The sequence below is a fragment of the Penicillium nucicola genome (genome assembly GCF_028828085.1).
Source record: "Penicillium nucicola strain IBT 29836 chromosome Unknown utg000009l, whole genome shotgun sequence".
Classification (NCBI taxonomy): domain Eukaryota; kingdom Fungi; phylum Ascomycota; class Eurotiomycetes; order Eurotiales; family Aspergillaceae; genus Penicillium; species Penicillium nucicola.
In genome coordinates, this window is record NW_026643133.1 from 523,295 (window position 1) to 549,118 (window position 25,824).

The 25,824-nt window shown below is 46.8% G+C and overlaps 5 protein-coding genes across 5 annotated transcripts; 3 read left to right on the forward strand and 2 right to left on the reverse strand.

Annotated features, from left to right (window-relative positions):
* Positions 1-1,641: 1,641 nt before the first annotated feature.
* On the forward strand, positions 1,642-2,237 carry N7511_008486 (heat shock protein 70; the record flags this gene model as incomplete). Its single annotated transcript, XM_057130863.1, is given in 2 exon segments — positions 1,642-2,002; positions 2,014-2,237. 2 exon segments carry the CDS (start codon positions 1,642-1,644, stop codon positions 2,235-2,237), a joined length of 585 nt encoding a protein of 194 aa, XP_056981594.1.
* A 39-nt stretch (positions 2,238-2,276) lies between these two features.
* On the forward strand, positions 2,277-3,000 carry N7511_008487 (molecular chaperone Hsp70; the record flags this gene model as incomplete). The annotated part of the gene is given in 4 exon segments (XM_057130864.1): positions 2,277-2,345; positions 2,373-2,456; positions 2,520-2,626; positions 2,646-3,000. 4 exon segments carry the CDS (start codon positions 2,277-2,279, stop codon positions 2,998-3,000), a joined length of 615 nt encoding a protein of 204 aa, XP_056981595.1.
* An 8,295-nt stretch (positions 3,001-11,295) lies between these two features.
* On the forward strand, positions 11,296-11,599 carry N7511_008488 (uncharacterized protein; the record flags this gene model as incomplete). Its single annotated transcript, XM_057130865.1, has 2 exons — positions 11,296-11,457; positions 11,492-11,599. The coding sequence occupies 2 exons, from the start codon at positions 11,296-11,298 to the stop codon at positions 11,597-11,599; spliced, it is 270 nt and encodes an 89-aa protein (XP_056981596.1).
* A 4,543-nt stretch (positions 11,600-16,142) lies between these two features.
* On the reverse strand, positions 16,143-16,571 carry N7511_008489 (uncharacterized protein; the record flags this gene model as incomplete). The annotated part of the gene is made up of 3 exons (XM_057130866.1): positions 16,143-16,193; positions 16,247-16,302; positions 16,352-16,571. The coding sequence occupies 3 exons, from the start codon at positions 16,569-16,571 to the stop codon at positions 16,143-16,145; spliced, it is 327 nt and encodes a 108-aa protein (XP_056981597.1).
* Positions 16,572-19,654: 3,083 nt separating this feature from the next.
* On the reverse strand, positions 19,655-20,134 carry N7511_008490 (uncharacterized protein; the record flags this gene model as incomplete). The annotated part of the gene is made up of 1 exon (XM_057130867.1): positions 19,655-20,134. One exon carries the CDS (start codon positions 20,132-20,134, stop codon positions 19,655-19,657), a length of 480 nt encoding a protein of 159 aa, XP_056981598.1.
* Between the last annotated feature and the right edge of the window lie 5,690 nt (positions 20,135-25,824).

Below are 25,824 nucleotides of genomic sequence, written 5' to 3' on the forward strand. Positions count from 1 at the left end.
AGCGGCTGGGGCCTGAAATTTACCGAATGCGAGATGAATAGGAGTCCAGTCATTTCTATCAACAACGCAACCGAGTTCAGGAATCTTTTCCCTCTGTGCCTTAACGAGCTCCAAATTGTCGTACACCACAGCCAAGTGTAAATTGTTCCGAGTTTCCAGATTTTTTTTTCAAGTATCCATGTTAAGATATCCAGCCGTTTCTTCTCAATCGCACTGTAAACCATATATCTGGCGTAAACATTGCCAAAATCAGGAGGAATAAAGTTCAAGTTTTCTTTAACCGTTTAGCAAACTTGTTGATGTGTTTGCACCATTTGGATTTTGCGTGTAATCCCCATAGTGACAATATGGCAGTCAATGAGACTAACAGGATAATAGAGAATAGGGTGGGCGGCTGAGATAAATTGAGAAAGAGTGCAGGACCGGCGTTGACAGGCTAAAGATGTGCTGATTCCGTTGATTCTTACAGCGGTTAACGAGCACAAAATCCTGCGCAAAAGTAACCTAATCCCCAGAAGCTAGACATTGGTTTATACAGTATTGGGCTCCTAAGAATCAAAGGGTTCCTGGAAGCGCCCAATACGCTTATCGCGTTAGAATAGCTGCATATCTGTTCGAGACGTTCATCACCAGGAATATGCGGTCGGTGACATAGGAAGGCTTACGATGCCCGATTATATTTGGTTATTTTTTTAGCAACACTGCCATCGATTTTCCACTCTCTCTGTTTACAAGCAAGATACAACCGTGACACGATAGTTATTTCTGATTTAATTTTTTCTTGCCGTAATGAGATATTGTCAATCTATGGGCCAGGGACGAGAAAAATTTAATAAAACGCATGACGTGATGTAAAACAGATTTTAACAAAAATTCAAAAATTGAAGAGAGTTAAGATTTGAAAGCTACTTTGAGCGCATCCGTCGACTATCATCACATATGCCGCAAAGAGCCTAGCATTGCAACGTTGGCATTTCCTCAACACTGAAGACGGCGTTCTGGCATATGCTGGCGTCAAACAAAACTACGGCACCATCCTGCCTAGCTCCGAAGGCAACTCGTACGAATATGTATCGGGGACGAGGGAGTCAAACATCTGAATGAGGTATGGTACAACACTTGTGTCTTTGCAAAAGGTAGAAAATGCACACGGTAAGTAAGAAATTCTTCAAATCCTTGAAAAGACGCGTGAACTGGCGAGATATCTTATTCCTGTCGGTATTAGTTGCAAGACAGCTTTCTTATAAGACCAAGGGCAAGAATCTCGGAGAACCGATATTTCCTGGCTTACTACTATGATTCACGCCTTATATATTAACGTTTCTAGCTTTGAATCACGCACACAAGACATTCGTCTTCTCAGATGATACCTACTTTCACATAAGACATCATGGGCGTGTATTCGAAATTGACTTGGGTACCACTTACTCTCGCATAGGGGTATTTCGCATTGATCAGCTTGAACACATTGCAAATAAGCAGGGAAGCCGTATCACCCCTTCATTGGTCGCCATCCAGGGCAGTCAGTGCCTGATTGGGGACGCTGCAAATTGCCTACTTCCGATGAACACACAGAACACAGTTTTCGATGCCAAGCGTCTCATCAGCCGACGCTTTCATGACCCCGAGGTCTAGGCTGATATGCAGCACTGGCCTTTTCACTTTATCAACCAAGACTCGAATCCCGTTGTGGAGGTCGACTTCAAAGGTACGACTAGGCATTTCACGTCCGAAGAGATCTCTTCCATGATTCTTGCCAAGCTTCGTGATGCCGGGAAGGCTTATCTGGGTGAATCTGTTACCGACGCCGTGATAACAGTCCCTGCGTCTTTCAACGACTCCCAGCGGCAGACAACGAAAGACACCAGGCTCATTGCTGGCCTCAACATCCTCCGAATCTTGAACGAGCCCACTGCCGCAGCGGTCGCCTATGGCATCAGCAAAGAAATACCTGAAGAGCACCAGGTTCTGGTTTCGATATGGGCGGTGAAACTCTCGACGTGTCGCTCTTAGCGATCAAAGACGGAATTTTTGCGGTTCAGGCCACCGCTGGTGGTACTCACCTTGGTGGCAAGGACTTTGACATTTGCCTCGTAAATCACTTTGCCCGCGAGTTCCAGCGTCAGCACAACAGGGACCTGACTACCGATTCCCAGGCCCTGCAGCGCCTCCGCATGGCCTGTGAGCGCGCCAAGCAATCATCGACATCGACTCCCTTCTTGACGGGATTGATTTGAACACCTTCCTCACTTGCAAACATTTTGAGACTCTCTGCCATGAGGCTTGTCGAGCAAGTCCTCCAGGACGCAAAGACTGACAAGCAATTCGTCCATGAGATTGCTCTGGTCGGCGGCTGAATGCGGATCCCCAAGATACCGGCGCTAATTTCCGACTTCTTCCCAAAAGAGGCAAACCAATCTGCGAACTCCGATGAGGCCGTCACACATGGTGCCACTGTCTAGGCTGCTATAGTGTCCGGCGAATCCTCTCAATCAACCAAGAGCATTCAACTTCTTTAGGTCTCTTCATTATTCCTCTTCATTAAAATAGCAGACAGGGACAAACCTCTGAACAAGCTTAGCATTACAAGTCCCGCGACGAGATCTGTGACTTCTCCCCACACCCAGTCCAGTATATTGATACAGGTTTTCGGAGGCGAGTAGTCCCGTGCCAAAGACAGCGGATTGCTTGGTAACTTTGGACTCCGTGGACAAACCAAAGCATGGTTGGGTGCAGCCCATATTGGAGTCATCTTTACTGTGGATGCCGACGGTGATCACGGTATCTGACGACAAGGGCCGTCTGAATATGAAGGATGTTGGACGCATGCTTCTAGGGGCTAAGAAGTGTAAAGAGGACGACGAGGCTGAGATTGTCCGTCTCCAAGCCATGCGTAGCCTCAAGTCCCATTCCTATGCTTTTAACAGCGCCATCACTGCGGGAAAGTCACCCAGGTCCAACGAACGAAAAAAACTCAAGCCAAGATCTTCGAGACCATAAGTTGGCTTAGTACAAACCAGACTGCTGGGCGAGATACGTTGGCATTGATGCAAAAGAAATTACAAGACATGGTCATTGAATTGAGCTTTCCTCTCTTGCAGTAGGTAGAAATATAGCTCTATGCACCCATCAACCAACCCCCAAACTGGCTTGGGTTTTCTTTGCAAACCTGGCTCTTATTATGTTTTCTTGTAACTTTCCTTATCCCGTAAATTGAGAGACATTTGTAGAGAGGTGACAATCTTTTCTGTTCTCGTGGGACCATAGAGTAATCATAAGAACATTATGGGTCGTTGGACATGTTAGAGATGGCGCTATGTGGGGTATAGTTCGCAAATAGTAACTTAAGCTTTCCGCCTCAAAACAGTGCTGATAACTTATAACAGACAAAGCAATGGAGCTCATGGTTTCTTTTCCGAAAAGTGCTTATTGCTGTTGAGATTTATGGTGGCCGGCCATGGTTTATGCCATGAATGAGCCATGACGGCAACCGCAGTGATTCATCACCTGGGAAATCTAATTAGGACTAGCTTAAGGCAGAGTTTTTTTGGTATATAAGGAGGTTCTCATACAAATGAGAATCTCCAGACTTAAACACCTCGGTAATCTATTGTTAGATTATCTATATTGTACGGTCGTACCGGTCATCATTCCTACTTGCCTCGTAGCTTTTTAACAATTGCAGCAATTGACTCTTTCATCGCTCTTCTACGTACATGGCTATCCTTTCATCCTTCCGGGTTTCCAGGCAATATTTTTATCAGCTATTGTGGTGATATATTCTCATCCACCCATCGAAGATTCACTTTAACACTAGAGAATATGTCAAACCCGGGTTCGTTGCTGGAATAACCACCTATGATTACAGGTGTCCACGAATGTATGAACAGGTCTAAGCGGCACGGCACCTTGTAGCGCAGACGCCGGTAATAGAGAAGAAATCATCCCTTCAGACAACTGGGTCGGCACCGGATCATCAATTTTAATCTCGCTTAGGGTTAGAGCACCCCCAGCTAGAATGCAGATGAAGATGACCAGGATGATAAAGTCAATAAAGCGATGTCGTAAAATCTGAAGCTCCCAGTATCCCTCGGCCTCGAGGTCAGGATGAACGCTACTTTTTACTTAGCAAGGCTACCGAACATGCTCGGAGGCTCCTACTCACATGTTCATCTAGATCTTTTGATTGAGCTAGGGTTGTGTCTAAAGCAATAATGGTCCAAGCTAGTCCCAACGTCCGCCCATCAAGATCAGGTCCTTTCTGTGCTGGAGTTATTTGGAACCAAAGGAGATCGCACTTTGTGGGTGGTTGTTTCTTGATGTTCGAATTTGAAGTGCGAGAAATCTGGGAAGCTGCACCGATGGCCCTTATATATATCCGTTGCATACGGTTCGTATGACAGACCACGGTCGGCAACACTGGCCCGTGAAACCACAATAATACCATTACAGAGAAAACTAGACATCAAAGCAGCTCTAGCTTTTTACCAAACCGTATTTCATCAGTGTCGGGTGGGCCATCTCCAACCAGTAAAGGGCAAGCTTCACGGAGTGGCTGTAAAAGTGACAAAGAAAATGAGACGTCGCCCTTGTAGCCTGGTATACTTTCCAATTAGGAGGCCGACCAGATAATTTTGATTGCCTACACTTGCAACATGATGGAAGAAGCCCATGTCTCAGCACAATAGCTACTTGATTACAATTACTAAAGACTTTTACTTTGCTCCGATCATAACTTCCACAGGGGTGTGCAGCCATGACCCATTGCGATGATGTAGGCTCTGACATTTTTACATTATATGTTGTGAATGCATGTGAATTTGTCCACAGCCAAGTCTAGCTCCATCTTTGCTCGTTAAACTTTTCAGGGTCTATATGAGCAACGAGCTACAGTTTTCAAGCGGGCTTTGAACCGAGAAAATGGGGTAATAGCATACAGTTCTGTAAATTAGTGAGACGTGCATCTCCAGAGGAGCATGTGCCCTTCAGGGGGCATCCAGGCTGTTTGATTGCTCTCTGATAATGGCTTTTATCGCTACTAGAGAATGACAAAAACTAATGGAATAGTGCACGAGTCTGTCAGCCTGGGTAAAGGATGGGTTGCAGGCGAGAACGATTCAAACTAACTTTTGATCCCGGAGCGATTGTTGATAGCGCTAGAAAGATCCCAAAGGCATCGAAAGAAACCCAAATCTTGGTAAATGAACTTCAAATAGTTCTCCAAAGTTATCCAGTATGGCTCCCAGGGAGCCAGATGCTTGCTTCTGTATACCTTTCAATAAACCTCTTGTATCAAATAACTTACTGCAATCGCCTCCACCAACATGGAAGGGCAATGTGAAAGCGCGATGGTGAAGAAGTTGTGCGCATGTTCCCGCCCTCCATGATGCGTGATAATCTTTCCGCTGTGACACTCAGTAAGAGTAACCAAAGTGGCAGGTAGGGGTTTCAATACCAAATTCACATTTTCTGTTGATCAGAACGATGTGTGATATTTGATTTTTCCGTTGTCTCTCCATCTCCTGTCTACTGGCTATACACCTCTCGAGGTTTTTCATATCCTCCAGCGACTGGCAATGAATGGCGAAACGGCGGTTCCAAAACTCGAGGTTCTTAAAATAAGATGTATGATCGCATCGGTGGCAACATCATTATATGGGCCTGCGAAAAGCGCCGCGTGCACGGCCTGCACGAGTTTCTTCAATTCTTGCTGCTGAACTTGGTCCATCCACCCAGAAAACGTCGGAAAATTAATATCACTGAATCTGCTAGAAACTAAAATTTTATGAAATCACGGAACAGGAAATACAGAAAAAAGAAACAACTGGATGGGGAAGTGAGCCAGGCTCAGGGGTATCGACTTCCATGTAAGTCTTTTGAGGGGGCGGGAGAGATGTCACGTATTGGATATATAGCATATGAAAATTCACTCTTACCTCAGTCTCACGGTTATTCGATCACGATTGGCTCAATAAACTACCACCATGTTCTTGTCTACTGTCATGCTAGGACTTTGGTCACAAAGCCAGCTTATCATCCAGACCTGAGTTGGCGATGGATCGTCTTCAGCAGTTCAGTATTATGATTGGTTGTGTCGAACGATGAAGTCCAAAGACGTAAACGTTGCCAATGTGTCCAAATTTTGAAAGTCTGTTCTAAATTTAGGGGCGCACTACATCCTGGAATGGGTCTTGGGCTCTTTCAACAGGAGGATCATATATTTACCACGATGGATGGAAAGTATTTTCTGCCAGAGCACATCCTATTCAAGTAATATGGAGCCTGAAGTGTCACTTTGGCAATTAAAATTGTTTCTTCGACGGCTATCTCGGACACCGCAGCAGCCACTTTCATTTAAGAGTAACAAGACAAAATGCGTAAGTCCAGTCTCGACTCCTCCACTCTACTGTTGGCTACGTCATCCTGATTCGCTCTCAGTCAACCATTCTGGTATCAATGAAGGAACGACTGGTTGTGATGGGAGAAAGGCAACGAATGCAGACCACCCACAGATACGATGCTCTTACGTGCCATATCAATTGTCTGTACCAATTATTTACCCAAGTACAGGATATTGGCTTCCTTCTTGACTTGGCAGACCATATTCATCATGCTGTAGGCACATCAAGATCGGAAAAGGTTCTTGCATATATGAACAACACAAAACTTCTTGGTCGCGTGTTAAATTACCTTGAGCGAAGGCTGAGTCTGACGAGTCACAACAACTTCATATCTGAATTGCAAGAAGCTTGCCTCAAAATTTATGTTTGGCTCAATCGGATCGAGAATATTGTGCCTATAAGCGATGAAGCGCTGCTCAAATTCTTGGATAATCACATTGGTTGGGCAATTTACCAGAATATACAGAGTGCAAAGGTTGTGTTAGTCACGGCTGGGCTTGCAGAACCCAAAGACTTTGAATCCTAGAAGGTGGTATCTTCCGAACATCGCAAAGTGGAAGACCAGCCTGACATGCTTCATTATAGTACACTACATCGACGAGCCTCTCACGATGAGGTGAGGACACAAGAAAAGGTTTGGGGTTCTGATTTTGTCTTCTTTGAGAATTTCCATACATAAGAGTTTCAAAATAATACCTTCATAGTCAAAGTATCTGACATGGGCAGTTTGCTGGCTTTTCATCTCACCTATCAGATCACTGACAGTTGTAATCCCACATTGTTCAACGTGATCGTAACACTACAGCTAAAGATACATGAATTATTCTGATACTTGCACGTGCTCAAAATTTATCATTGGTAAGCCCATGTATCGAGGTGTTATGATCATTTGTGCTGCAGATGCTTACCGGCCGCGGGGGAGATAGGAATAAAACCCCGAAGATAGCTAAAGAGGGGGGATCAGTTTAACGGACTCTACATCGCATTGGTAATGAATCTCTGAGAGCAAATGATGGGTCATGCTCTTATCTACAGCATGCTCTCTTTAACGGCCCAATCACTACCTGTCGCCTGATTTTCTTGGACGTCAGTTCTCATTTAAATCAGCTTGATGGCCGTGCATGGACAGAAAAAATGCATGTACGCCCTTTAGTGATGCTAGGCAGACGTTTCTTACAAGTCTGTGTTATGTGTATCCTGCAGAAAGGTGCCAGCCTAATCTTGGGTCTTGTTCCAGGAGTCATTTGCGATCTCCTCTACTCTAAGATGTCACGGTGACCTACCTAGATAGATATTAACAGGCTTTCCCAACACACTGGCTCAGATGGAGAATGTCAGGATGGCGTGCGATATCCATTGGGGCAAAGGGCTAGCTTCTTGTGGGTCAGACCGCAGACATCCACGCAAATCCACTATGATCTTCTCGTTGGTGGATAGCCGTTGGATATTGGGTCAGTGACACAAGAAGATGCACATATATATAAACATGTGATGTACCCCCTCGATGTTCAAAATCTTTCCTTGGGCATACTCCTGCAAACGCGTGCGTATTTGTCCCAACGATCCTCAGCGAAGGCCGAGGAACGACCAACTCCAAGATGTCATCCAGACGCTGCAAAAGCAACCAGTCTGCTTCTTCAATCAGTAGTTTCTCGTGTGAGGCTTCTGAGATATGTGGAAAAAAAGACATTTTTAGCAGCCGGCCACCCCTCAACTCCCTGTCCTCGCCAGGTCTCACACAACGGCCGATAATCAAAACAGAGCCAGGGGAAGCAAAACAGGCCCGGAAGCAGCCCACGCATAAGGCACCGGTCGAAAGTGCGCAACCGTTCGTCCCGAAATGGCTTCAGAAGAGTGGGGGAGGCCAGGGATCCATTCCTGGTGTAGGTGGTCAGACCCATTGAACAAACTCATATCGCTTACGCTCAGCCAAGCATTTCATCCTCGTGGCCACTTCCCCATCGTCTCCATTTACTCAATGGGAGGGTCCAGATGTGATGGGGAACTCAACGGGGATAGCAGATATTTTTGAGTATATCAGGGAGCAGTTAGGTGTATTCTGGATGGAGTGGGTGGAACTTCATATCACTGGATTCTCTCCCTCGCAATTTCCACCGCGTCCTATCTGGGGACGAGTTGATACGTTTCATGAGGACGTTCGTTCGCATCAAATGGGGTGTGATGATCTGGGTGCCGTGCGGGATGGGATCTTGCGCCGCAATATGGTCTACAATACACCATATCTCCAAGTGATTATTCGGGTTCGCCCGCCACGGTTGATGTGGTTGGCTCCCAATACAGTTCCAAATGAGCCGCTAGGCGTCTAGCAGTATCTGATCTCTTGTAAAATTGCAATGTTCCTTCCGTATTCTTCGGTTCGTTTGCCGCCCGACCGCTTCGCATACACGAAGTTCATTCAGTCGCTGTGGGGGTTTAGCAAGAACGTCTCTCCTACCTATTCCCGAACTTGTCCCCTACCCGTGGGTATTGTTCACAAGTTCTTGTGCCCACTTGGCTTCCTTCACAAATTAGGTAATTTGCTTGGATGATAACTAATAATATGGCCATGCATATTCTACATGGTAGCCCTACATGCGGTTCAGAACCTGAGTTGAGGCATACAGCAGTGTTCATTCGGTGAAAAAGCCATGATAGCAGTTCAGATTATTTGAAAGCAAAAATATACATTATCTTTTGCCACTTTGTGGAAATGGGGGCAGAGGTTGGATGATTTAAATTGGCCAGTTGGCTGGCGATAGGCCAATTCAGAAACCAATACTTCAAAACTGATAGTTCAATAAATCTAACATGAAGCGCAAAGTGAGGATGGTAGCTGAAAGTATCCATTCATGAATCTACAAAGCCACTTCCTGCAATGGGGTTGGAAGTGTGATCGTGCAGAACTGGCCAGTTGACTCGTCCTGGGAAACCGATCTCCAAAAAATCACGGAAATAAATTACTACATTGTACCACAGGGTTAGAATAATAGCTCATAATATTGGTTAACAATTACACAAAGCCCCGTCTTGTAATTGAGTTCGACATGCGATCGTGCAGAACTGGCCAGTTGATTGGAGGAGGAAATCCCCGCATCAAAACTAACATTGAAGTAAATTGGAACCTGGAAACGGTCGAGTATCCAAAGTAACGGTCAGTCCAAGTATCGCATGGGTCATAGCGTAAGATCTTCTGGCTTCACTTGGGACTGACCTGTTTTATCGACAGTCTCGTATCGACGGTCCGAAGCGAGAGAGCAAGGAGCCTCGTGCCTCTCTGCGTCCGACCCATCTCCTTCGACAATACCCAATGAGACGTGGGTACCTTGGAGGCTCAACTTGTTTCATTGCACATGTCATACATGGTCGGAGCCTCGGGCAAATAATTTCTAAAACCAGGCGTTCGGGACCAGGGCTTGTAACCACAACATGTGGGATGCCGTTGCCTGGAAATGCCATCAGGATGATTGATTGAGCTTCAGCGTGTCTGCGAAGAAATCGAGGTTGGAATGGAATGCCCTGACTGTACACTCGACTTGATAAGTTTCTTTGTTGACAGTGGGGGAATTGCGACTTTGTTTGTGTACTAGGTTACATCTTGCATCCCTGGCCCCAAACGCACCGTTCAAAAGTGGCACATGATGAGACGCCCACTTTTGGTCTATTACAATCTTTCCACTGACAAGCTAGGTTTGTGAATGCCACGGGCGGCACCGAGACCATGGTCTATGCTCTTCAACGTCAATCCAACTTTGGTTCAATGCTCATGTGCCGGAGACGTTGAGAAGCGCACACCACTCCACTCATGTGCTGGGGTCGTCCTACACTGCCAAAATGCCTATTATGAGCATATGCACAAGGAAGAAAATGTGTGATAATGTAGCCAAGCCAGGATGTTTCTCCGTATGTGAAGGCTCGACAGCCTGCGTGTTCCAAATTTGGAGCGCTAATAGGAAAGACCCGGTCCAAACGTTTACTGGTTGGGAGGAAAAGTGATGACTCGAAGAGATATCATCATGCAGTAATTATGCCAATCTTTTTTTACTGAAGAACGTTTACATCAGATTCGTCAGAGAGTAGAAGCTACAGTAGCAGATAGATTATGTCAGGTGAAGCTGGACACTGAATGAAAAATGAGGAAATTTTGAACTACGAACAGCGCGCCGGGGGAAAGATCACCAATAGAGTCAGTGGCTCAGAACCTACGCATGTCGCCCACCTTATCGCGACAGTCCTTTTGGAGAAGTGGCCGGTGTGCTACCGGAGCGACCGTCGGCATTGAGCCCCGGGGTCAAGAGCGCCAAGTATACTTGATGGAGCCCGCCCCTTATTATCTGCGTCGGATCAAAATGCTTTTTCTTTAACAGCAAATACCGCAAAGTCTCCCAAACCTGCAACATACATTGGCCTTTCCGGAAAGAAATATTATGTTTCTGGATGTGCGTTAGTACCGATGCTTTGAAAGTGTGCACAAAAGGCAGAATTTACCCGAAGCCACGCTGTTTGGACCGTCAATTTCGAGGGATCCAGCTCTCTGCACTCCATTTCGTTGCAAAATCGATGAACAAGCCCAAATCCCTGGAACATCTCCCAATCTGTAGCTGGTGACTGGGGATGGAAAACCCACTCTGCCAACCTCGTGCAGATTTTGACCAGGTTTCTATCGCTATCTCTACTGTCGCTATGCTGTACCGGGACTGGTTTGGATCTTAAATAATCTTTGAGGTAGGGGATCTCATCATTGGCAGGGAAAAGCCCCGAAAGCGATGGCGGAAGTGGCACCAGGCCGAAGAATCTTTTCAACAATAGCCAAAAGTCATGTTCATTAATGCACCTGGGTTTTGAAACGTTGCACAGTCGATTGTATCCCGAAAACAACTTTCTGATACCCCGCGTCATGCGGAAGGACGAGAATGGGAGAGACAATGGGAGGGACGCGAAGACACTGCGCTGCGATCGTCCTAGAGCTGTGGCCTCTACCCTGCAGTACATCCGCATTGATGTCTTGCTGTACCGTGACGAGCTACGGTGGCTTTTGGTCTTGTATCTACGTGCTGTTGTAAGTAGTGGCCGACTCTCAGACTCGTTTCCAGCATCGTCGCATTCCAGAGGCGCTTCCGTATCTGGAAAGCATGGCTGGCATAGATCTTGAAGCTCAATTTCATCCGCAAACACGCCGTGGATATTATCTGCTAGAGTAATAGCATTCCAAGATGAGGGGAAGCCTTCTTGGTCGTCTTGAGATTCGAATGACCGTAATTGCCATGCGGAATTTGGCGTGAGTGGCAGAGGCTTACTTCGGCAGCCCTCCAGTATACTGAAGTTCTCCGCGCCGACTTTGACTTTGCTTCTGGATGGGGACTGGGCACTGAGCCGTTGGGGTTCTTGATGAGTGTGCAAGCCGTCGCCTTTCCTTTGGCGGAGGCTGGCTGAAACGAACAACTCCTTTGTTGGCATCATCGGGGTCAACGATGTTGATGGCATATAATTGCCAATGCTCTCGGCTGACAGATTTTAAGATGTTTTCGTGTGGCGTTCTAGTAAGAATGATACCATAGAATCCTCACGCTGAGCCGTGACTAAAAGCCACGATACCTCGGTTTACTTAAGCCGTTAGAAAGCTGATGCCTGGCTTGGCTCTCGCTGGCAACCACCAGGCTATTTAATTTTGGGACTTCCAAGTATGGCGAGGAGTCATTCAAGAAAATCCATCCCGAGGCAGGCACGGAGGTGACAAAATACGATATAATTGGGAGGACAAATAGAGTTGCGCTGGGGTAGGGTTTGTGCCTTTGAGTAGCTGTGTGGCTATATTAGGCCCTGGAGCTAAAGCCAGGTTTATCATGCTCGTGAAAAAGCAACACCACTGAAGGGTTCTCGGTCCAAAACCGGCTGTTGAACAATTATTGACTTCCCACCGCTGATGAATTTGGCGAGTATAGAGCACCTTGTGACTAGTATGAGGGACGGAAGCGGAGGCAGAAGCTCGACAGCAATCCTTTCAAAGATTGCTTGGATCTAGGTAATTCTTGTTTGAATCGAGGAAGATATTGATTGTCACGTAGAGTAGGCCGAGGCAGGAGACTGTTTTTATCATACCACTTTGTTGAGTGAGGACAGGCACGAATGAGAAGATGCTGTGGATTGAATCTGCCTGCTCTAGGTGTGTACCTCAGATCCTAACTTCAAGCAGGCCTTTTAAGCAGGCCCTTTAAGCAGGCCCTTCAAGTATGCCTTCAGATAAATAGGCCCTCGGATGAAAGTGCTAAGCTGTTTCGTTCAGTTTAGTTCGCGAATATAGAAGTATAATAGGGTTGATATATAGGTATAGTGAATCAACACGGAAAGTATAACGGACTACAGGGCTGCAGCATCCCTGCCATTCAATTTACTTGTCTTGCCATTCTACGCAAGCTTCCTCGAAAAACCTGTCAATACTGGATCCATCCCAAAACGGATGCCCCGTGTTTATTAGCCCCGTCAGATATTGCTGGATTTCTCCCAATCCGCGTTTCATGAATCCAATGACATTTCCTTCTGCGTGAAGCTTTAGCATGCGGCCGCGATGAGTATACGAGATGAACTCCACACGAGCATGCCTGTCCGGTCCTGGCCTCCGTGTCTGTTTTAGGGCAGAATGCTGTAACAGTAAAGATTTCAGGACATGCCAGATCTGAAGCATGTGCTCTGTTTCCGCCGGCTGAATGTCACGGTACTGAGAAAGGAGGGCGCCAGGCGTGTTAGTTAAGAATTTCAGAGCAATAAGAGAAACGAAGAGAAGGAATTGGAGACGCCGAACAGACAATGACTAGGGAATATTTACCTGAAACCATCGGAGCTGGTCCTCCTTGTTTGCTGCATCGAGATTGCTCCTCTCATTTATTGCACATCTGGCTTTTGAACCGCATGCTTCCACAAAGTCCCACAAAAGCCCGAATCCCCGGTTTATATTGTGACTGGCATTGTCATCCAGCCTCAGGCCACGCAGTCGCCCTCGATCAAGGTTCAGCCGATACGGAGAATCAACAATGAAATTCCTTAACCAAGCACATGTGGCAGTTGGATATCTCTCGCCATCGACCATCATATCCGGGAGCGGCTGTGAAGCCAAGTAATGTCGAACCCGACGCAGCCTGTCATTGTTGAGAAGATGGGACAGACCCATCAAATCAAATCCGAAGAACATGCACAACAGTCTCTGCTCAGACAGCTGCTCCGGGCTTGGCAAACTTGGCTGGCGAAAGGGCTTGGGAGATGGACGAGGGAAGCTCTGAGCGGCGATTTGAGGCTGTGCTGAGGATAGCCGGGGCCGATGGTAACGGTCGGCATTCGCTGGCCCGAGTGGTGCTTGACGGTCATCAGCAGGAGGGTAGAATGGCTCCAGAGGAAGAGGCTTGTTTTTCTGATCGTGGTCTTCGCTGACACTGGACTCTGCCAAGCGTCCGAAACATGAATGAATTTGGAGATTGGGCTGGGACTTCAAAGAAAAAACTACATTAGGCTTGTGGTGATTGACACGCTCGGATGGATGCTGTGAATCCCTTGACTATTCCAAGCTAGCGGTGAGCTTAGCTGCTCTAGCTCGAGAAGATAATCCTGTTGCATGTTAGAGTATTGCTACTTTTCTTTGAGAGCCATGTCTGACAAAGTTACGAAGTTAAGGATCGCATTTGTTGCAGAACTGCCTAAACGAATCTAAATGTGGAATGTGAACCACCAGAATTGGAAATGACACGTCCAGTTTAGCCTACAGTAGAGCATGCTCTCTTCGGTAAGGAATGGTTACGGAGGTGATTGTAATTGTAAGGTGCCGGTCAAGCCCCCTGGACAATATCTCTGAATATCGCTTGCATGTCTCGACCGAGCGTGGTTTGTCTGGTGACAGAACCGCCACCTCCGCTTCACCAGTCCTGAATCCGCGCAGCCAGACAAAAGACAGACAAAAGACAGACAAAAGACAGACAAAAGACAGACAAAAGACTGACAAAAGACTGACAAAAGACTGACAAAAGACTGACAAAAGACTGACAAAAGCACTACGCGCATATGGATAAGTATTTGGTAACATTGACGCCCCATTCCTTTTTCCTCATGCAGGCTTCGATCCAAACCAGTCTCCGCCCAATATATGGCCATGCGATAGGCGCACTGGTCAACCAAAAGACTACAAGTACTGAAGAAAGCCCACAAGTAAGTTACTGTCCATAAGCAGATTTCACGAGAGCATTTGACTCACTGAACATGTGGACTTCAAGGCTCTCACGTAGTCCAGTGACGAGACGTTTGTGGGCTATGTGTGTTGCTTCTACACGAGCTATTATTACCTTGTGAGAGAGTTATTGTAGTAAGTAGTTGTATGGGCCAAACCTCACGATAATGTACTATCATTTTCTGCTCCATGCCGTTCTTCTTTTAAGCTTAATTAGGAAAGTGTCAGAAAATAGCTGCTATTGTTAACGTGGCAATGACCTGTCTCGATATATTCGCGTAACCGAAGATCACAGTAGCCACATAATACTTAGCTAACAAATTTCCGACCAGAATTCATTCGTTTTACCCGCTCCTCAAGGCTATGGTAGCTACCAAATCTAACAAATCGGAGAAGCTCTATGATTAGCTCACCATCAGGAAACTCTTTCACCCTTGCCAATATCCGTCAATAAATCGTTAGGAGAACGAAAGAGTTGCGTGGGAGTAGCAAGCCAAATTGATCACCAGGATAGGCTGAACGGGCTCGTCCAGCCTGCGCATATTCCGGATTAACTGCCAACCACAGTGCTTGATAGTGCCCTCAAAACGTATGGTGGGAATTACACTAGCAGCATACCTATTGAGTCTTGAAAATACAGTGCAGTGTAGCAAAAGACTAGGCTGGTGAAACCAAATATGCAGAGACGGATTATTGCAGATGGCGTTTTATTTAGTTCTTGAAAGATTCGATATGCTTCTTTTGGCATGCTTTTTGTGACCGCGCTGCTCCTCTGCGGTTTATTTCCTGGTTTAATTGCTCCACGCCCACAAGCAGCTGAGAGGACAGGACAGTATCATATTATGCTCTGGGAAACCAGGCGAGGGCTTTGACTATCACTGTAGCAGCTCCAGTGAGGCAGCACTACGCCCCCCGAGATCTATTTTTGCTGCACTTTCACGGCAGATGGCAGATACAAAAGAACTACAAAATACCTTTTCAAATAATACTCATCATGAGCCTAGTGGAGACAATCAGGTTGCCTACTCAATGTCAGACAGCTCTTTCTATCTGAACGGTCTTCACACATGCGCTGTGATTCTGTGGATTCATAGCCCAGCAAAAGAAATGCTTCCATTCAAAGTAGCCTATGTCACACTTTTGATGGCTTATTTTCTGGTCTTGTAGCCAGTCAGGGATCTGAAGCGCACGCCAGATAAAACTCCCGTTGCTCATGAATCATACTGGGCACGCCAGAGGGACAGTCAAGCACCAGGACTCTACGCGATGTTCATATAACAATCGTCTATATTTATGATGTCCGGCTTCTCTAGCCGTGGGATTTCTGTAATAGCTGACTCTCATGAGAACCCCAATCTGATCCCACCTTGAGCCCTTTGTGACCTTCAACCAATCATGTATGTGACTACACAGGTCGAGTAGCCCGGTCACACTAGGTCTCCAAAAGCCTGACTAGAGCATTTTTTTCGGTCGTTACCGCAAAGTGCCCCAGCATCTGGACGTGTGGCAGAAGTCCACGTACTGGGTTCCAAGCCTCAACCGCCAGCGTCAAATACCACAAGTGAGCGAAACGGCGAGTCGCGGCACTTTGGTTTGTCGAAATCATCCATTGAAAAAAGACCCGAGAGTCGATGCTTACCCGGGTACTCTTGGACAGTGTGAAAACTGCTTTCTGAGAAAGAGCCGCGGGTGGTTCTTGAGATCGGTGTTGGACAGCAGCATGACCTGCTGTCTGCCGATTTACCAGCCACATCGAGGCCGGCGCTCCGCTTGAAGGCCATACGGACATGCTTGCCGTTTGGCCTCGCAGCTTTCTTCGATGTGGACGCAATCTTTCCAGGCGAATTTGGCGTTCTCAGATCAAGACTGTGCTTGAGAGAGGGCCAGGTCGGCCGAGTCTCTAGCTCGGAAAAGGTCCTCTCGTCCCGAATTGCAGCCTTGGTGGGCGGGTCTCCTTTGACCATGGTAGCGAGAACAGGGACGGAGGAGCGTCAAAGACGGAGAGGGATTGAGAAGAGGCAATGATCTGGGAAAGTATATGGTGTGATCACAATCGATTTGGATGGCCTCTTTTATATTCGCGAAGACTGTCCTCAGCATGGTCCGTTCTCCTAGTCTAGATATTGTCCATTGTTATTAAGATCGAGACACATGATTGATATCTAGCCCCACCGGACAATCTCATTCTTTGTACTTCCAAAAGGTACCACGGTGGCCGTCCTTTCCGTCTTCAAGCCCCATGCCCTTTTTCTTTCGTAAAGACCAAGTCAAGCATGATCATCCGGTACATAAATCGATATCAATGAGAGTGCAATTGCTGCTTGTGCAATTTTCACCATTTCTTAGTCTGTCCAGCTTTCTGCAAAGAAGTGGCAAAGGTCGCCTATCACAGATTGAACTATTCTTTGTGACAGCTCGGGTCACTAGCGATGTTCGCCTTCCTGGAAGTATCCGCAAGAATTAGCAAAGATATGCCAGGCAGGCTGCGTTCCATTCTGTGTTAGGGTGTTAGGGTGTCAGGGTTTCGGGTTTCGGGTTTCGGGTATCGGGTTTCGGGTTTCCGAGACAAGCCCAACCCCAACCCTAAGCCCTAAATGTAATCCAGGCCAACTAGTCACCTGAGCTCTTTCACTGTCCAGAAAGCAGTATGGCGATGAGAAGCTATTGTCTAAAATTTATGCGGGGATTATACCATATCAACTGGGAAGGGGGCCGCATTGAGATGGGTGTCTGAATCGTGTTTGTCCCAGCGACCGGGACTCAGTTTGGTTCTGCCACACGTTGCTGTCTAGATCCGAGCAGGTTCTTTGTTATCACATACAAAAAGCACATGAACAGCCCCAGGATTGCCCAGCAAGGCCATAGGTCACGACACCACCAGCGCATCAAGTGAAGCCACACTGTCCTGGCCACGATGTTAGGCCCTTAGACTGTGCCGCGCACTGATCAAGCATAAGGTGCTCGTGAATGGGGCGTCGGCTAGAAGGGCGCGGCGTTGTTGAGCACCATTGCGTGTTTCTACTGGCAGTTTGAACTTTCCTGCTGCCATTCTGCCTGACACTTTCCAAATCCATACCGCTCCCTCGTAATGCACGAGCGCAATGCCTACTTCAATCTATATCACAAGACTGCATCTCGTTCCGGCTGGGATCAAGCATGTACCTATCAATTGGCAACCCTGGCACGTTGTCACGTTCTACAAACCAGGCCCGCTGTCGGTTAGCGCAGAACCTCCACACTATTACGAAATACCGAGTGACTCAAGCTTTACAAGATCCATTTAACGATTGTCTTGCAAACTCTTTAATAACTTGCTCCAAATGCATAAGAACAAACGTGAAACTTCCCTGATCATGATGTATGGGTTCTGTGAGGACATAGCTCCAAGTCTCGTCCTGCAATAGGAAGTGGCCGCCTGGCTCGCCAATTATGGGCAATGCTGTTGTTCACTAACCGGGATCTTTGCAAAAGCATGTGGTATTGGTGTGGTGTCTGTTGCGGAGAAAATTACACTTGAAGTACTCCGATGCGACACACGAGGCGCTTGCACCTGATTTTCTACGTCTAGTCTGTCAATTCAGGTCCGAGTCCAAAGCACGGCCAATCGCCACCATGGGCTGCCTGCATGGACAACGAGGAACAGCATCGCAATAATCCGTCATCCGGCGATACATAGGTCCCGTGCGACAGCAAAAATCGCAATCACAATACCGCAGAGAAATTCAAAATCTGCAGTTGCAATATGTTATACTAGCTAGGTCAGTACGGTATCTTTGTTCGTAATGATACCATGTGTTGGGCGGCGGATGAGCCCACACCTTCCCCACCACCCAACTGTAATGAAGCTCTTCCTGAAGCATTGATCGAAACCCGCGCGCTTCCCATAGCGGTATTGACCTTAGCCTCGCCATCCAGCGTGTGAAGTGCGACATTTCTAGACAAAAATGGTCCCGCGCCACTCTGACAGCCAACTCCTTCAACTCACCCATCAAGGCGAATCTTGGATCTTGAAATAGCATGCGAATGACTCGCAAAGAAACGCTTCCCCAGTTCTTGTATGCTCTTTTAACGAAGTGGCGTCGTGCGTGGGTCAATATTGCAAGATCTCTGCGCCTCATTCCATACCAATACATCTCAATATCCAACTTGACCCGTCGATGCACGTAGCCTGTAAATGCATCAGGAAAGTAACACTGGGAAGTCTGATACAATTTGGAGTAAATGGCGTTGTCGCGAAACGTTTCCTTGCGTCTCTGACCTTTTTTTCCCCTCCGGTTCCGTTTCTTCACGCGAGCCACCATAATTCGAGCATTCATAGTGACCTGCGTGGCTTTGAGACTTTATAATGGGCTAGAAACATCATTCAAAGTAAACTTGCCAAATTTGAAAGCCCGAGGTAGAGTAATTTCTCTTGTCATCTCTTTTTTCCAGTGCTTCATACTGTCTATTCCCAGCGCTAAGTTTGCGACACTTGGGCCAATGAACCTGGTGGCTTTTGCAGTAATCGGCTGTCCCTTCATAGAGAAGCACCGCATCATGTCCTATACAAGCGTGTTGACTTTGCAAATCTAATGCGCGGCTTCCCTGAGAGGTTCCCTGCTGGTCTGCAGCCGGGCTCTCAATTACGGCAAGTCGGTAAATTGTGGGCTTCAGTAATGGGTCAGGTCTACAAAGTAGAATGGCCGTGCACCGATCTTTGGCACATTCCAGATTTGGGGCAAGAACCTGTGGAAGATGTAGGACAGGCTATACCGCAGAAAGAAACCATTGGCTGTAGTAGTCATGCTACTGCAATACGGCTAGTAGATGATATGTCCGTCCTTCTATGATCGCTCACAATATAGGTACACTAGCAACATCCAGTCAACATGTCCAACTCCTCAAGTAAAGGAAAAGATTCAGAAGTAAGAAAAGAAAAGAGACAGAAGAGAACGAGGGCACAAAACACGAAAAAGCCAAATTTGAGCATGGATCTCAGCAGCTACCTCGAGGCTTCAGGTCACCACACTGCGTTGACCTCGCCCAGACGTGTTTGCACAATGACTCTCTATATATCATAATCCACACTCATTACCCCGGCTGCCTCTAACGCATCGTCCACGGCGGACGTGTATAGTTTGGCATTTTCGAAGTGCACAACGCCATCCCACATCAGGCGATAGGTGGAGCCTCTGACATAGCAAATCAATGTCTCCTGTTTCCAGGCTCCAAATGGATTGTGTCCTCCTGTCTCCGAAAAAAGCGGCTCCGCAATCGGCTCAACATGCTCGTAAGTTCTCCTGTCTAAGCAAAATGTGGCCAGATGTCGGCGCAATCCCTCCACAGCAGGGTCTCCTATCAGGGATCCTTCGTAGAACACCATGATGCACCAGTGGTTCATCGGCCTGAAGAAGCCCCCAACGACACGAAAAGAGCTTTTTCCTTTCAACCCGTCGAATGCTGCTGATTGTTCCACCAGTAGCGGGACGCTGTCTCGCTCATTGCCCTCCCCGAGGAATCCTACCAAGACGACCGTGGATTGAATCATGAAAAAGGCAGCAGTCTGCACAGCTTCAAAATGGTAGCCAATGTTTTGATCTCGTACCAGCAATGTTGACTGGATATGCGGATTGAATTTATTTATAGCTGTAAGCAAGACAAGGAAGGAATGAAAGTCGGCTCTGTCAAAATGCCTCTTTCATAAGGTACATCTGCGTATTCTTTCATGATCCATGACTAATTCTGTACTGCGCTACGGTTTTAGTCTAAATGTAAAGAAGCACTAAATGGGGTAGGCAAGCGCGACCGGAATTTGAACTAGCGCGGGTTGGGCTTAAGGTATCCGTCGCAATCCGCCGCGGCATAAACTTGCAGGTTCACCAGCTAGTGGACAGGATTCCTTGGGGCAATTCTTTTTTCTCTCTGTGCGAAATCCTTCGTACAATGCGCAGCATAATACCGCACCATTATGAGAGTCGTCACAGGAAGGCTGTTCTATGAGGGATAGGAGCTATTCAAGGTTTATTTTCCTTATGCATAAAAAATGCAGTCTCGAAATTTGGGCGCGTTCGGAATTCATGCGGCACTTTTTCCCATGCGTCTGTAAAAGAAATTTTGTAGAACTCGAAGGGAGGGTCGCGCCATGGAACCCCTCTTATCGAGCCATCAAAGAGATGACGGCTCTTTGGATCATGTGTATCTCGTCTGTATTCGGACCATCCTTGGGTTGAATGCAGCCTCTTGGTTCTTGGAAATTTGCGGATCGACATAGTCAGCATTCGGGATCAAGCTAAGCAAGGGACACGTGTTCTACATGCCTGATTCTGGTCGATGAGCTGGTCCAAATGGCTGCTGCACCTTTTGCAGATTCTCGGGGCTCTGGTGGTGGGATTGGGAATGGTTCCAAGCAATTATGTTGACCAAATATCCAATAGCCCACAATAGACAGCAGTCACAATTGTATTGGGCACTGTAAGACAGCGTGACATCTTTCCGTAGGCAGTAACATGCCCTCGATGAGATATAAATGACAGCACAAGGCATTGAAGTATGAGGCATAAGCCCTACGCGGCAATATGTCGCTGCCTGTCCTTGCCGCTACGGCCCACTACTCGGTCGTCCTCATTATCTATATGCATATACCACTTATCATATAAATGGGGGCAGTCATTCAGACATTGAGGTCTAGGGCCTTGGAGAGCATTAGTTTTCGAAGTATGATTGAGTAAACAGGTGTGGTTTATCTTGGAGTCAGTTGCTCTACTTGACTGAGCGCATCTGGCCAAGTGTGGACTCTTCGCTTATTGATATAAACAAATGAATGGCTTGAACATGGTGGCATCTATTGGAAATATAATTATCCAAAACTAATGGAAATGTAGACTCAATTATTTGAAAAACGCTGACTGAGCTTGTGATCTGAGTAGCACCAAGCTGAGCAAGGAGCAGTGGATTGAAGCCATCCACGCGCTACTAAGATACATGTCTCTTTTATATCTTTTGCTTTTACTCTTTCCTGGATCATTTTCAATTTCAACCTAGATTGGCCGACAAGCCGACTTTATGCTTCGGTTTCTGGCATGTTGACATAGCACTGGAGCTGGTGTCGTGTAATCAATGGGGCAGTTAGATCCCTACTTTGATACGCGAGTACTTCCTAACCATCGTCTCATACAAAACTTTGTCTAACATTTACCACCCAGTTTGAATCAGACAGTCAACATCGGTCTAGAAGCCCGTGAGGCCAGCTGAGTCTTTGTAGATATACTGATAGCTTAGCAATCATGATAATTTTGAACTTTCGGTTTTGGAGAGTACCAAATCAGCTGGTGTGCATTAATGGCAAATCTGCAGCAATCTTGAGCTGTTCTTACTAGGATATGAGCAAAGTTGGGATATGTCTTCCAGCTGATGTTTCATATGTGGCCACCCAGTTGCAAAGCCAATGGCTTAGCGACCGCTGCTTTTTCTATTTGAAAGGCACTCCGCGCGTCCAGATTGTTCTAGGTGCAGGATGGCCATCATGAGACCCAGTTCCCGAGCTAGACTAAACCGAGTTATTCCCATCGCAGCATTGTCCTTTCCCGTCGCCGTGTTGATTTGCCTGGCAATTGTATTTGTCGGCTGCACGTCGCCATTTACGCCATTCAACTTGTACTTTATGAAGGTACACACTACCACTCTACAGGCTGCGGTGAAATATTGACTTCAATAATCAGGTAGATCTGAACAACTTCCCACAGATCGCTAATGCCGCGGCTCGACGTTCACCGGATACTGTCGGTATGGGCTCTGTGAATGTCACGTATGCAATGCAACAGTTTTCTAGAAATGCAAGAGAAGAGGCACGAAAGCATCTGCATCTAGCAAGGGGCGCAGCGACCATCGTTAGTCAAGTAAGTGATACTCTCGACACATTGCTCAACGACATCAAAGCAGATCTGCCCAGGTACTATCACGTTGGCCTCCTAAGTTACTGCGAAGGCCGAGACAATATCATCAATCGATGTTCCGATCCAAGCACTTCGTTCGTATTCAACCTGCGAGATATAGTTAGGTCTCTCACCGGAGAGATTAACGGGCTGTCAGCGAGTGGCGGAGAGGTCTATCTCTCAGGAAATCTACGCAGCTCACGAGCCATCATCTGCATATATATATCAGCCTATGTGGCAGCATTCTTGACATTGGTCTTTGGCATCAAAAGAATATTTATTTCTCGTGGAAGTGCATTGCTGGTGATCTCATCCCTTGTAAGTTCGCACCAGTCAGCGAGACACCGGCTCTACTAATTGGCGTAGATTACGACGATTCTACTCACCGTTGCAACTTCATGGTCAATCAGTCTATACTATGTCTACACGCAGCACATTCAGGACGTTTTGGGGAAATATGGTGCGCAGGCCAGTCTCGGAACTCACACTATAATTTCCACATGTATGGCAGTTGCCTTTTCTCTTGTATCAATTGGAATGAATATCTGGGTCACTCAGCTAAAGTAAGGCAGCCATTGGAGCGAAGTCCGAGCAGAGCGCAAGCAATAGTTAGCAAGTCGGACATATCTGACACTTCAGGCATACGACTGCACCAGCTGCTTTGAACTGCTCTTACTGGACAGTCAGTCTGGGGTGTGCCGATATCATTGGAATGATGGGAAAGCACATTAGGAAAGTTTATGGTGCTGTATTAGACGGATAGTGCAATGTTGTTTAGCAGTAAAGTATTAGGAACATCAACCATAGAATCACACTCAACGCTTCAAATTCTTCTATATGAGAAAAATGGAAGGGAGGGAGGGCTTTTGTCTGTATTTGCAACGATTTCTGAATGTGAAGCTATACTCACCACGAGGCAAGTTAAGCAAAGCCAAACGCAGTCCACCACATTCCTTTCCGAGGACACTTAACCAAAGTCCCTCGTCGTTACAAGAATGCGATAAACAGCCAACCCGTATGACTTATCATTGGGTTTGCACTTGGCCATGGTACAAATAATTGATTCGGGAGATACACGCCGTCTTGGCCCGTGGGTAGCGCTACGCAGGCGAAACTATACAGCGGACTCGATACTAGGAACAAAGTACGTCTGGCACGAGCTTACCCCTTGAAACTGGTCTTTAGACTTGTAGGTATAAGCTTGTTCACCTTTGATATCAGGGATGAGTACCACAGACCGAGGCTCCAAAGATTGCCAGCAAGCCAGGTGTATCTGAGCCTACGTCAGATGCTGAGATGAGACCCGCTGAAGCCTTCGCCCGCAGTGAGCTTGTTTTGTTCTCTTTCACAATGATGCTACGAAAAAAGTCAAGCTTGTACAAAGTGTGAAGCAGGGTTAGGCGGTCCCGGGAGAGATGATCCTCAGTTAATCCAGTCGACACACGTGATATTACCAGCCCTAACCGGCAGTTGCTTGATGAACCCGACTCAGAGAAATAGACATCACAGCAGTAACAAGACCTCTTGGATGCAATGTAGCTAATTAATCATCAGAGAAGATTACCAGCGTCTTGTTTTCTCTCGCATTTCTCTGTACCGCAAGTCCGGGAAAGTTCTATGCTAATTTGAGGACGATAGCTGTTTCGCAGCCCTTGGGATACTTATTTGCAGGTAAACAGTTCATTTCTCATATCTGCAACAGAATGCCTCCAACAAAGAGCGATTGTGGCAAATCCTTTTGCTGTCCGTCATGATGATTGCAGCTGTGCATATGAACTAGGGGTTGAGCTTTTCGGTCAGACTTATTGAGCTATTAACAGACCTATGCGACGTATCTTACTGTATAAAATACAAAGAAAATGCAGGTCGCAAGTTTTCCTGTTCCAGAATGGCAGTAGTATCTCATTTCACTGGTGCTGATAGGGCAGCAGCAGCAAGTGACAGTCAGTTTGAATGGGGACGTGACCTGCCGCGGTGGTTTTGATCAATAGCTGCGACTCTATTCAGTTTGATAGGTGTATTTATCACTAGCAGCCAGTTTATGCAGCAGAGCTTACGCGAAAGTCATCAAACAATGCCGTTGGATGCTAGCCCTCGCCCAATTAAGTGAAAACAGCCAATGAATTTTATCAGGCTGTGCGCGATTACACTAACAGAGATAATACTAGGAAACGTACCCCAGACACGATATATTCTCTTTGTTCTCAGTGACAAGCAGATGCCTGATAGCCAAAGTCATAGTTTAAATGTAGAACGCGGAGAACTTATCATGATGATCTTGTTTAACAGTAAGAAACCAAGTACCTGACTGCGAATCTAATGATGACTGCTCATCTAATGAATCCAGTTGCGTCCGCGCGTATTCTTCAAGTAAATAATGTGAGGGATAGTGGTCTCCGGGGAAATTTCGCCGTATCTAACTATATCCCGACATTTCATTTGGAGTAAAGGAGAGATCTAATAGAATTTCCATGACACACTTATCAAGCTCTGGGAATAGACAATAGTACCCAACAAAACTCTAACACAACTGCTGGGCTAACATCTCCGAGATTGCACCAGTCAGGGAGGCCAGTGTGAGTACAATTTGCTCCTTCAGGAGTTATCATTCCGTTTCTCATTTCTCATTTCTCATTATGAGGTGCTGGCACTGTTACTCGTTCAATGTTCCGGAACATAGTGGCTCACCAGCGGTGAGCCTCGACAAAGGCTCAGCCCTCACATGCTCAGCCCTCACATGCTCAGCCCTCACATGCTCAGCCCTCACATGCTCAGCCCTCACACCCAAATCGGATGCTCTAGATTACTGGGTGATTTGGTCTTTGGTGGCTTATCTTCCATTTGTAAATTGTGGAGCTGCTCGCAAGGGCAATCTTGGCGGGTATATTGTCTAGCAGTGCCGCGAGAGCGTAGCCAGATGACGGCAGCATAGCAGACAATCTGTGACACAGCCAAAGCTAGCGCAGCTATCACCATGTTGCTGATCGTCAGGTCGTAGGCGAGATGTATTGCAAGGTTCAATACTCCGAAGAGGCCCGCCGTGAGACATAGTCTAATATCCGGAGTCAGCAACCCAGAATGATACTTTTCTAGGATAGCCGACCGTACCTGTTCCCTAGAAGTAATATTCGTGACCTGAGCCCCGTGAACGGAAGCATGAACAAAGGCAGAAAGCCACATGCGGCACATGCAAAAGCAGCACCAATGCTGGCATTCTCCTTGCTCAGATTGTTGGCCAAAGAGCCTTGCAACACCGGCGGGAAGAGGAGGAAGCTGCATCATAGTCAGTAGTGAAGAGAGATCGGGG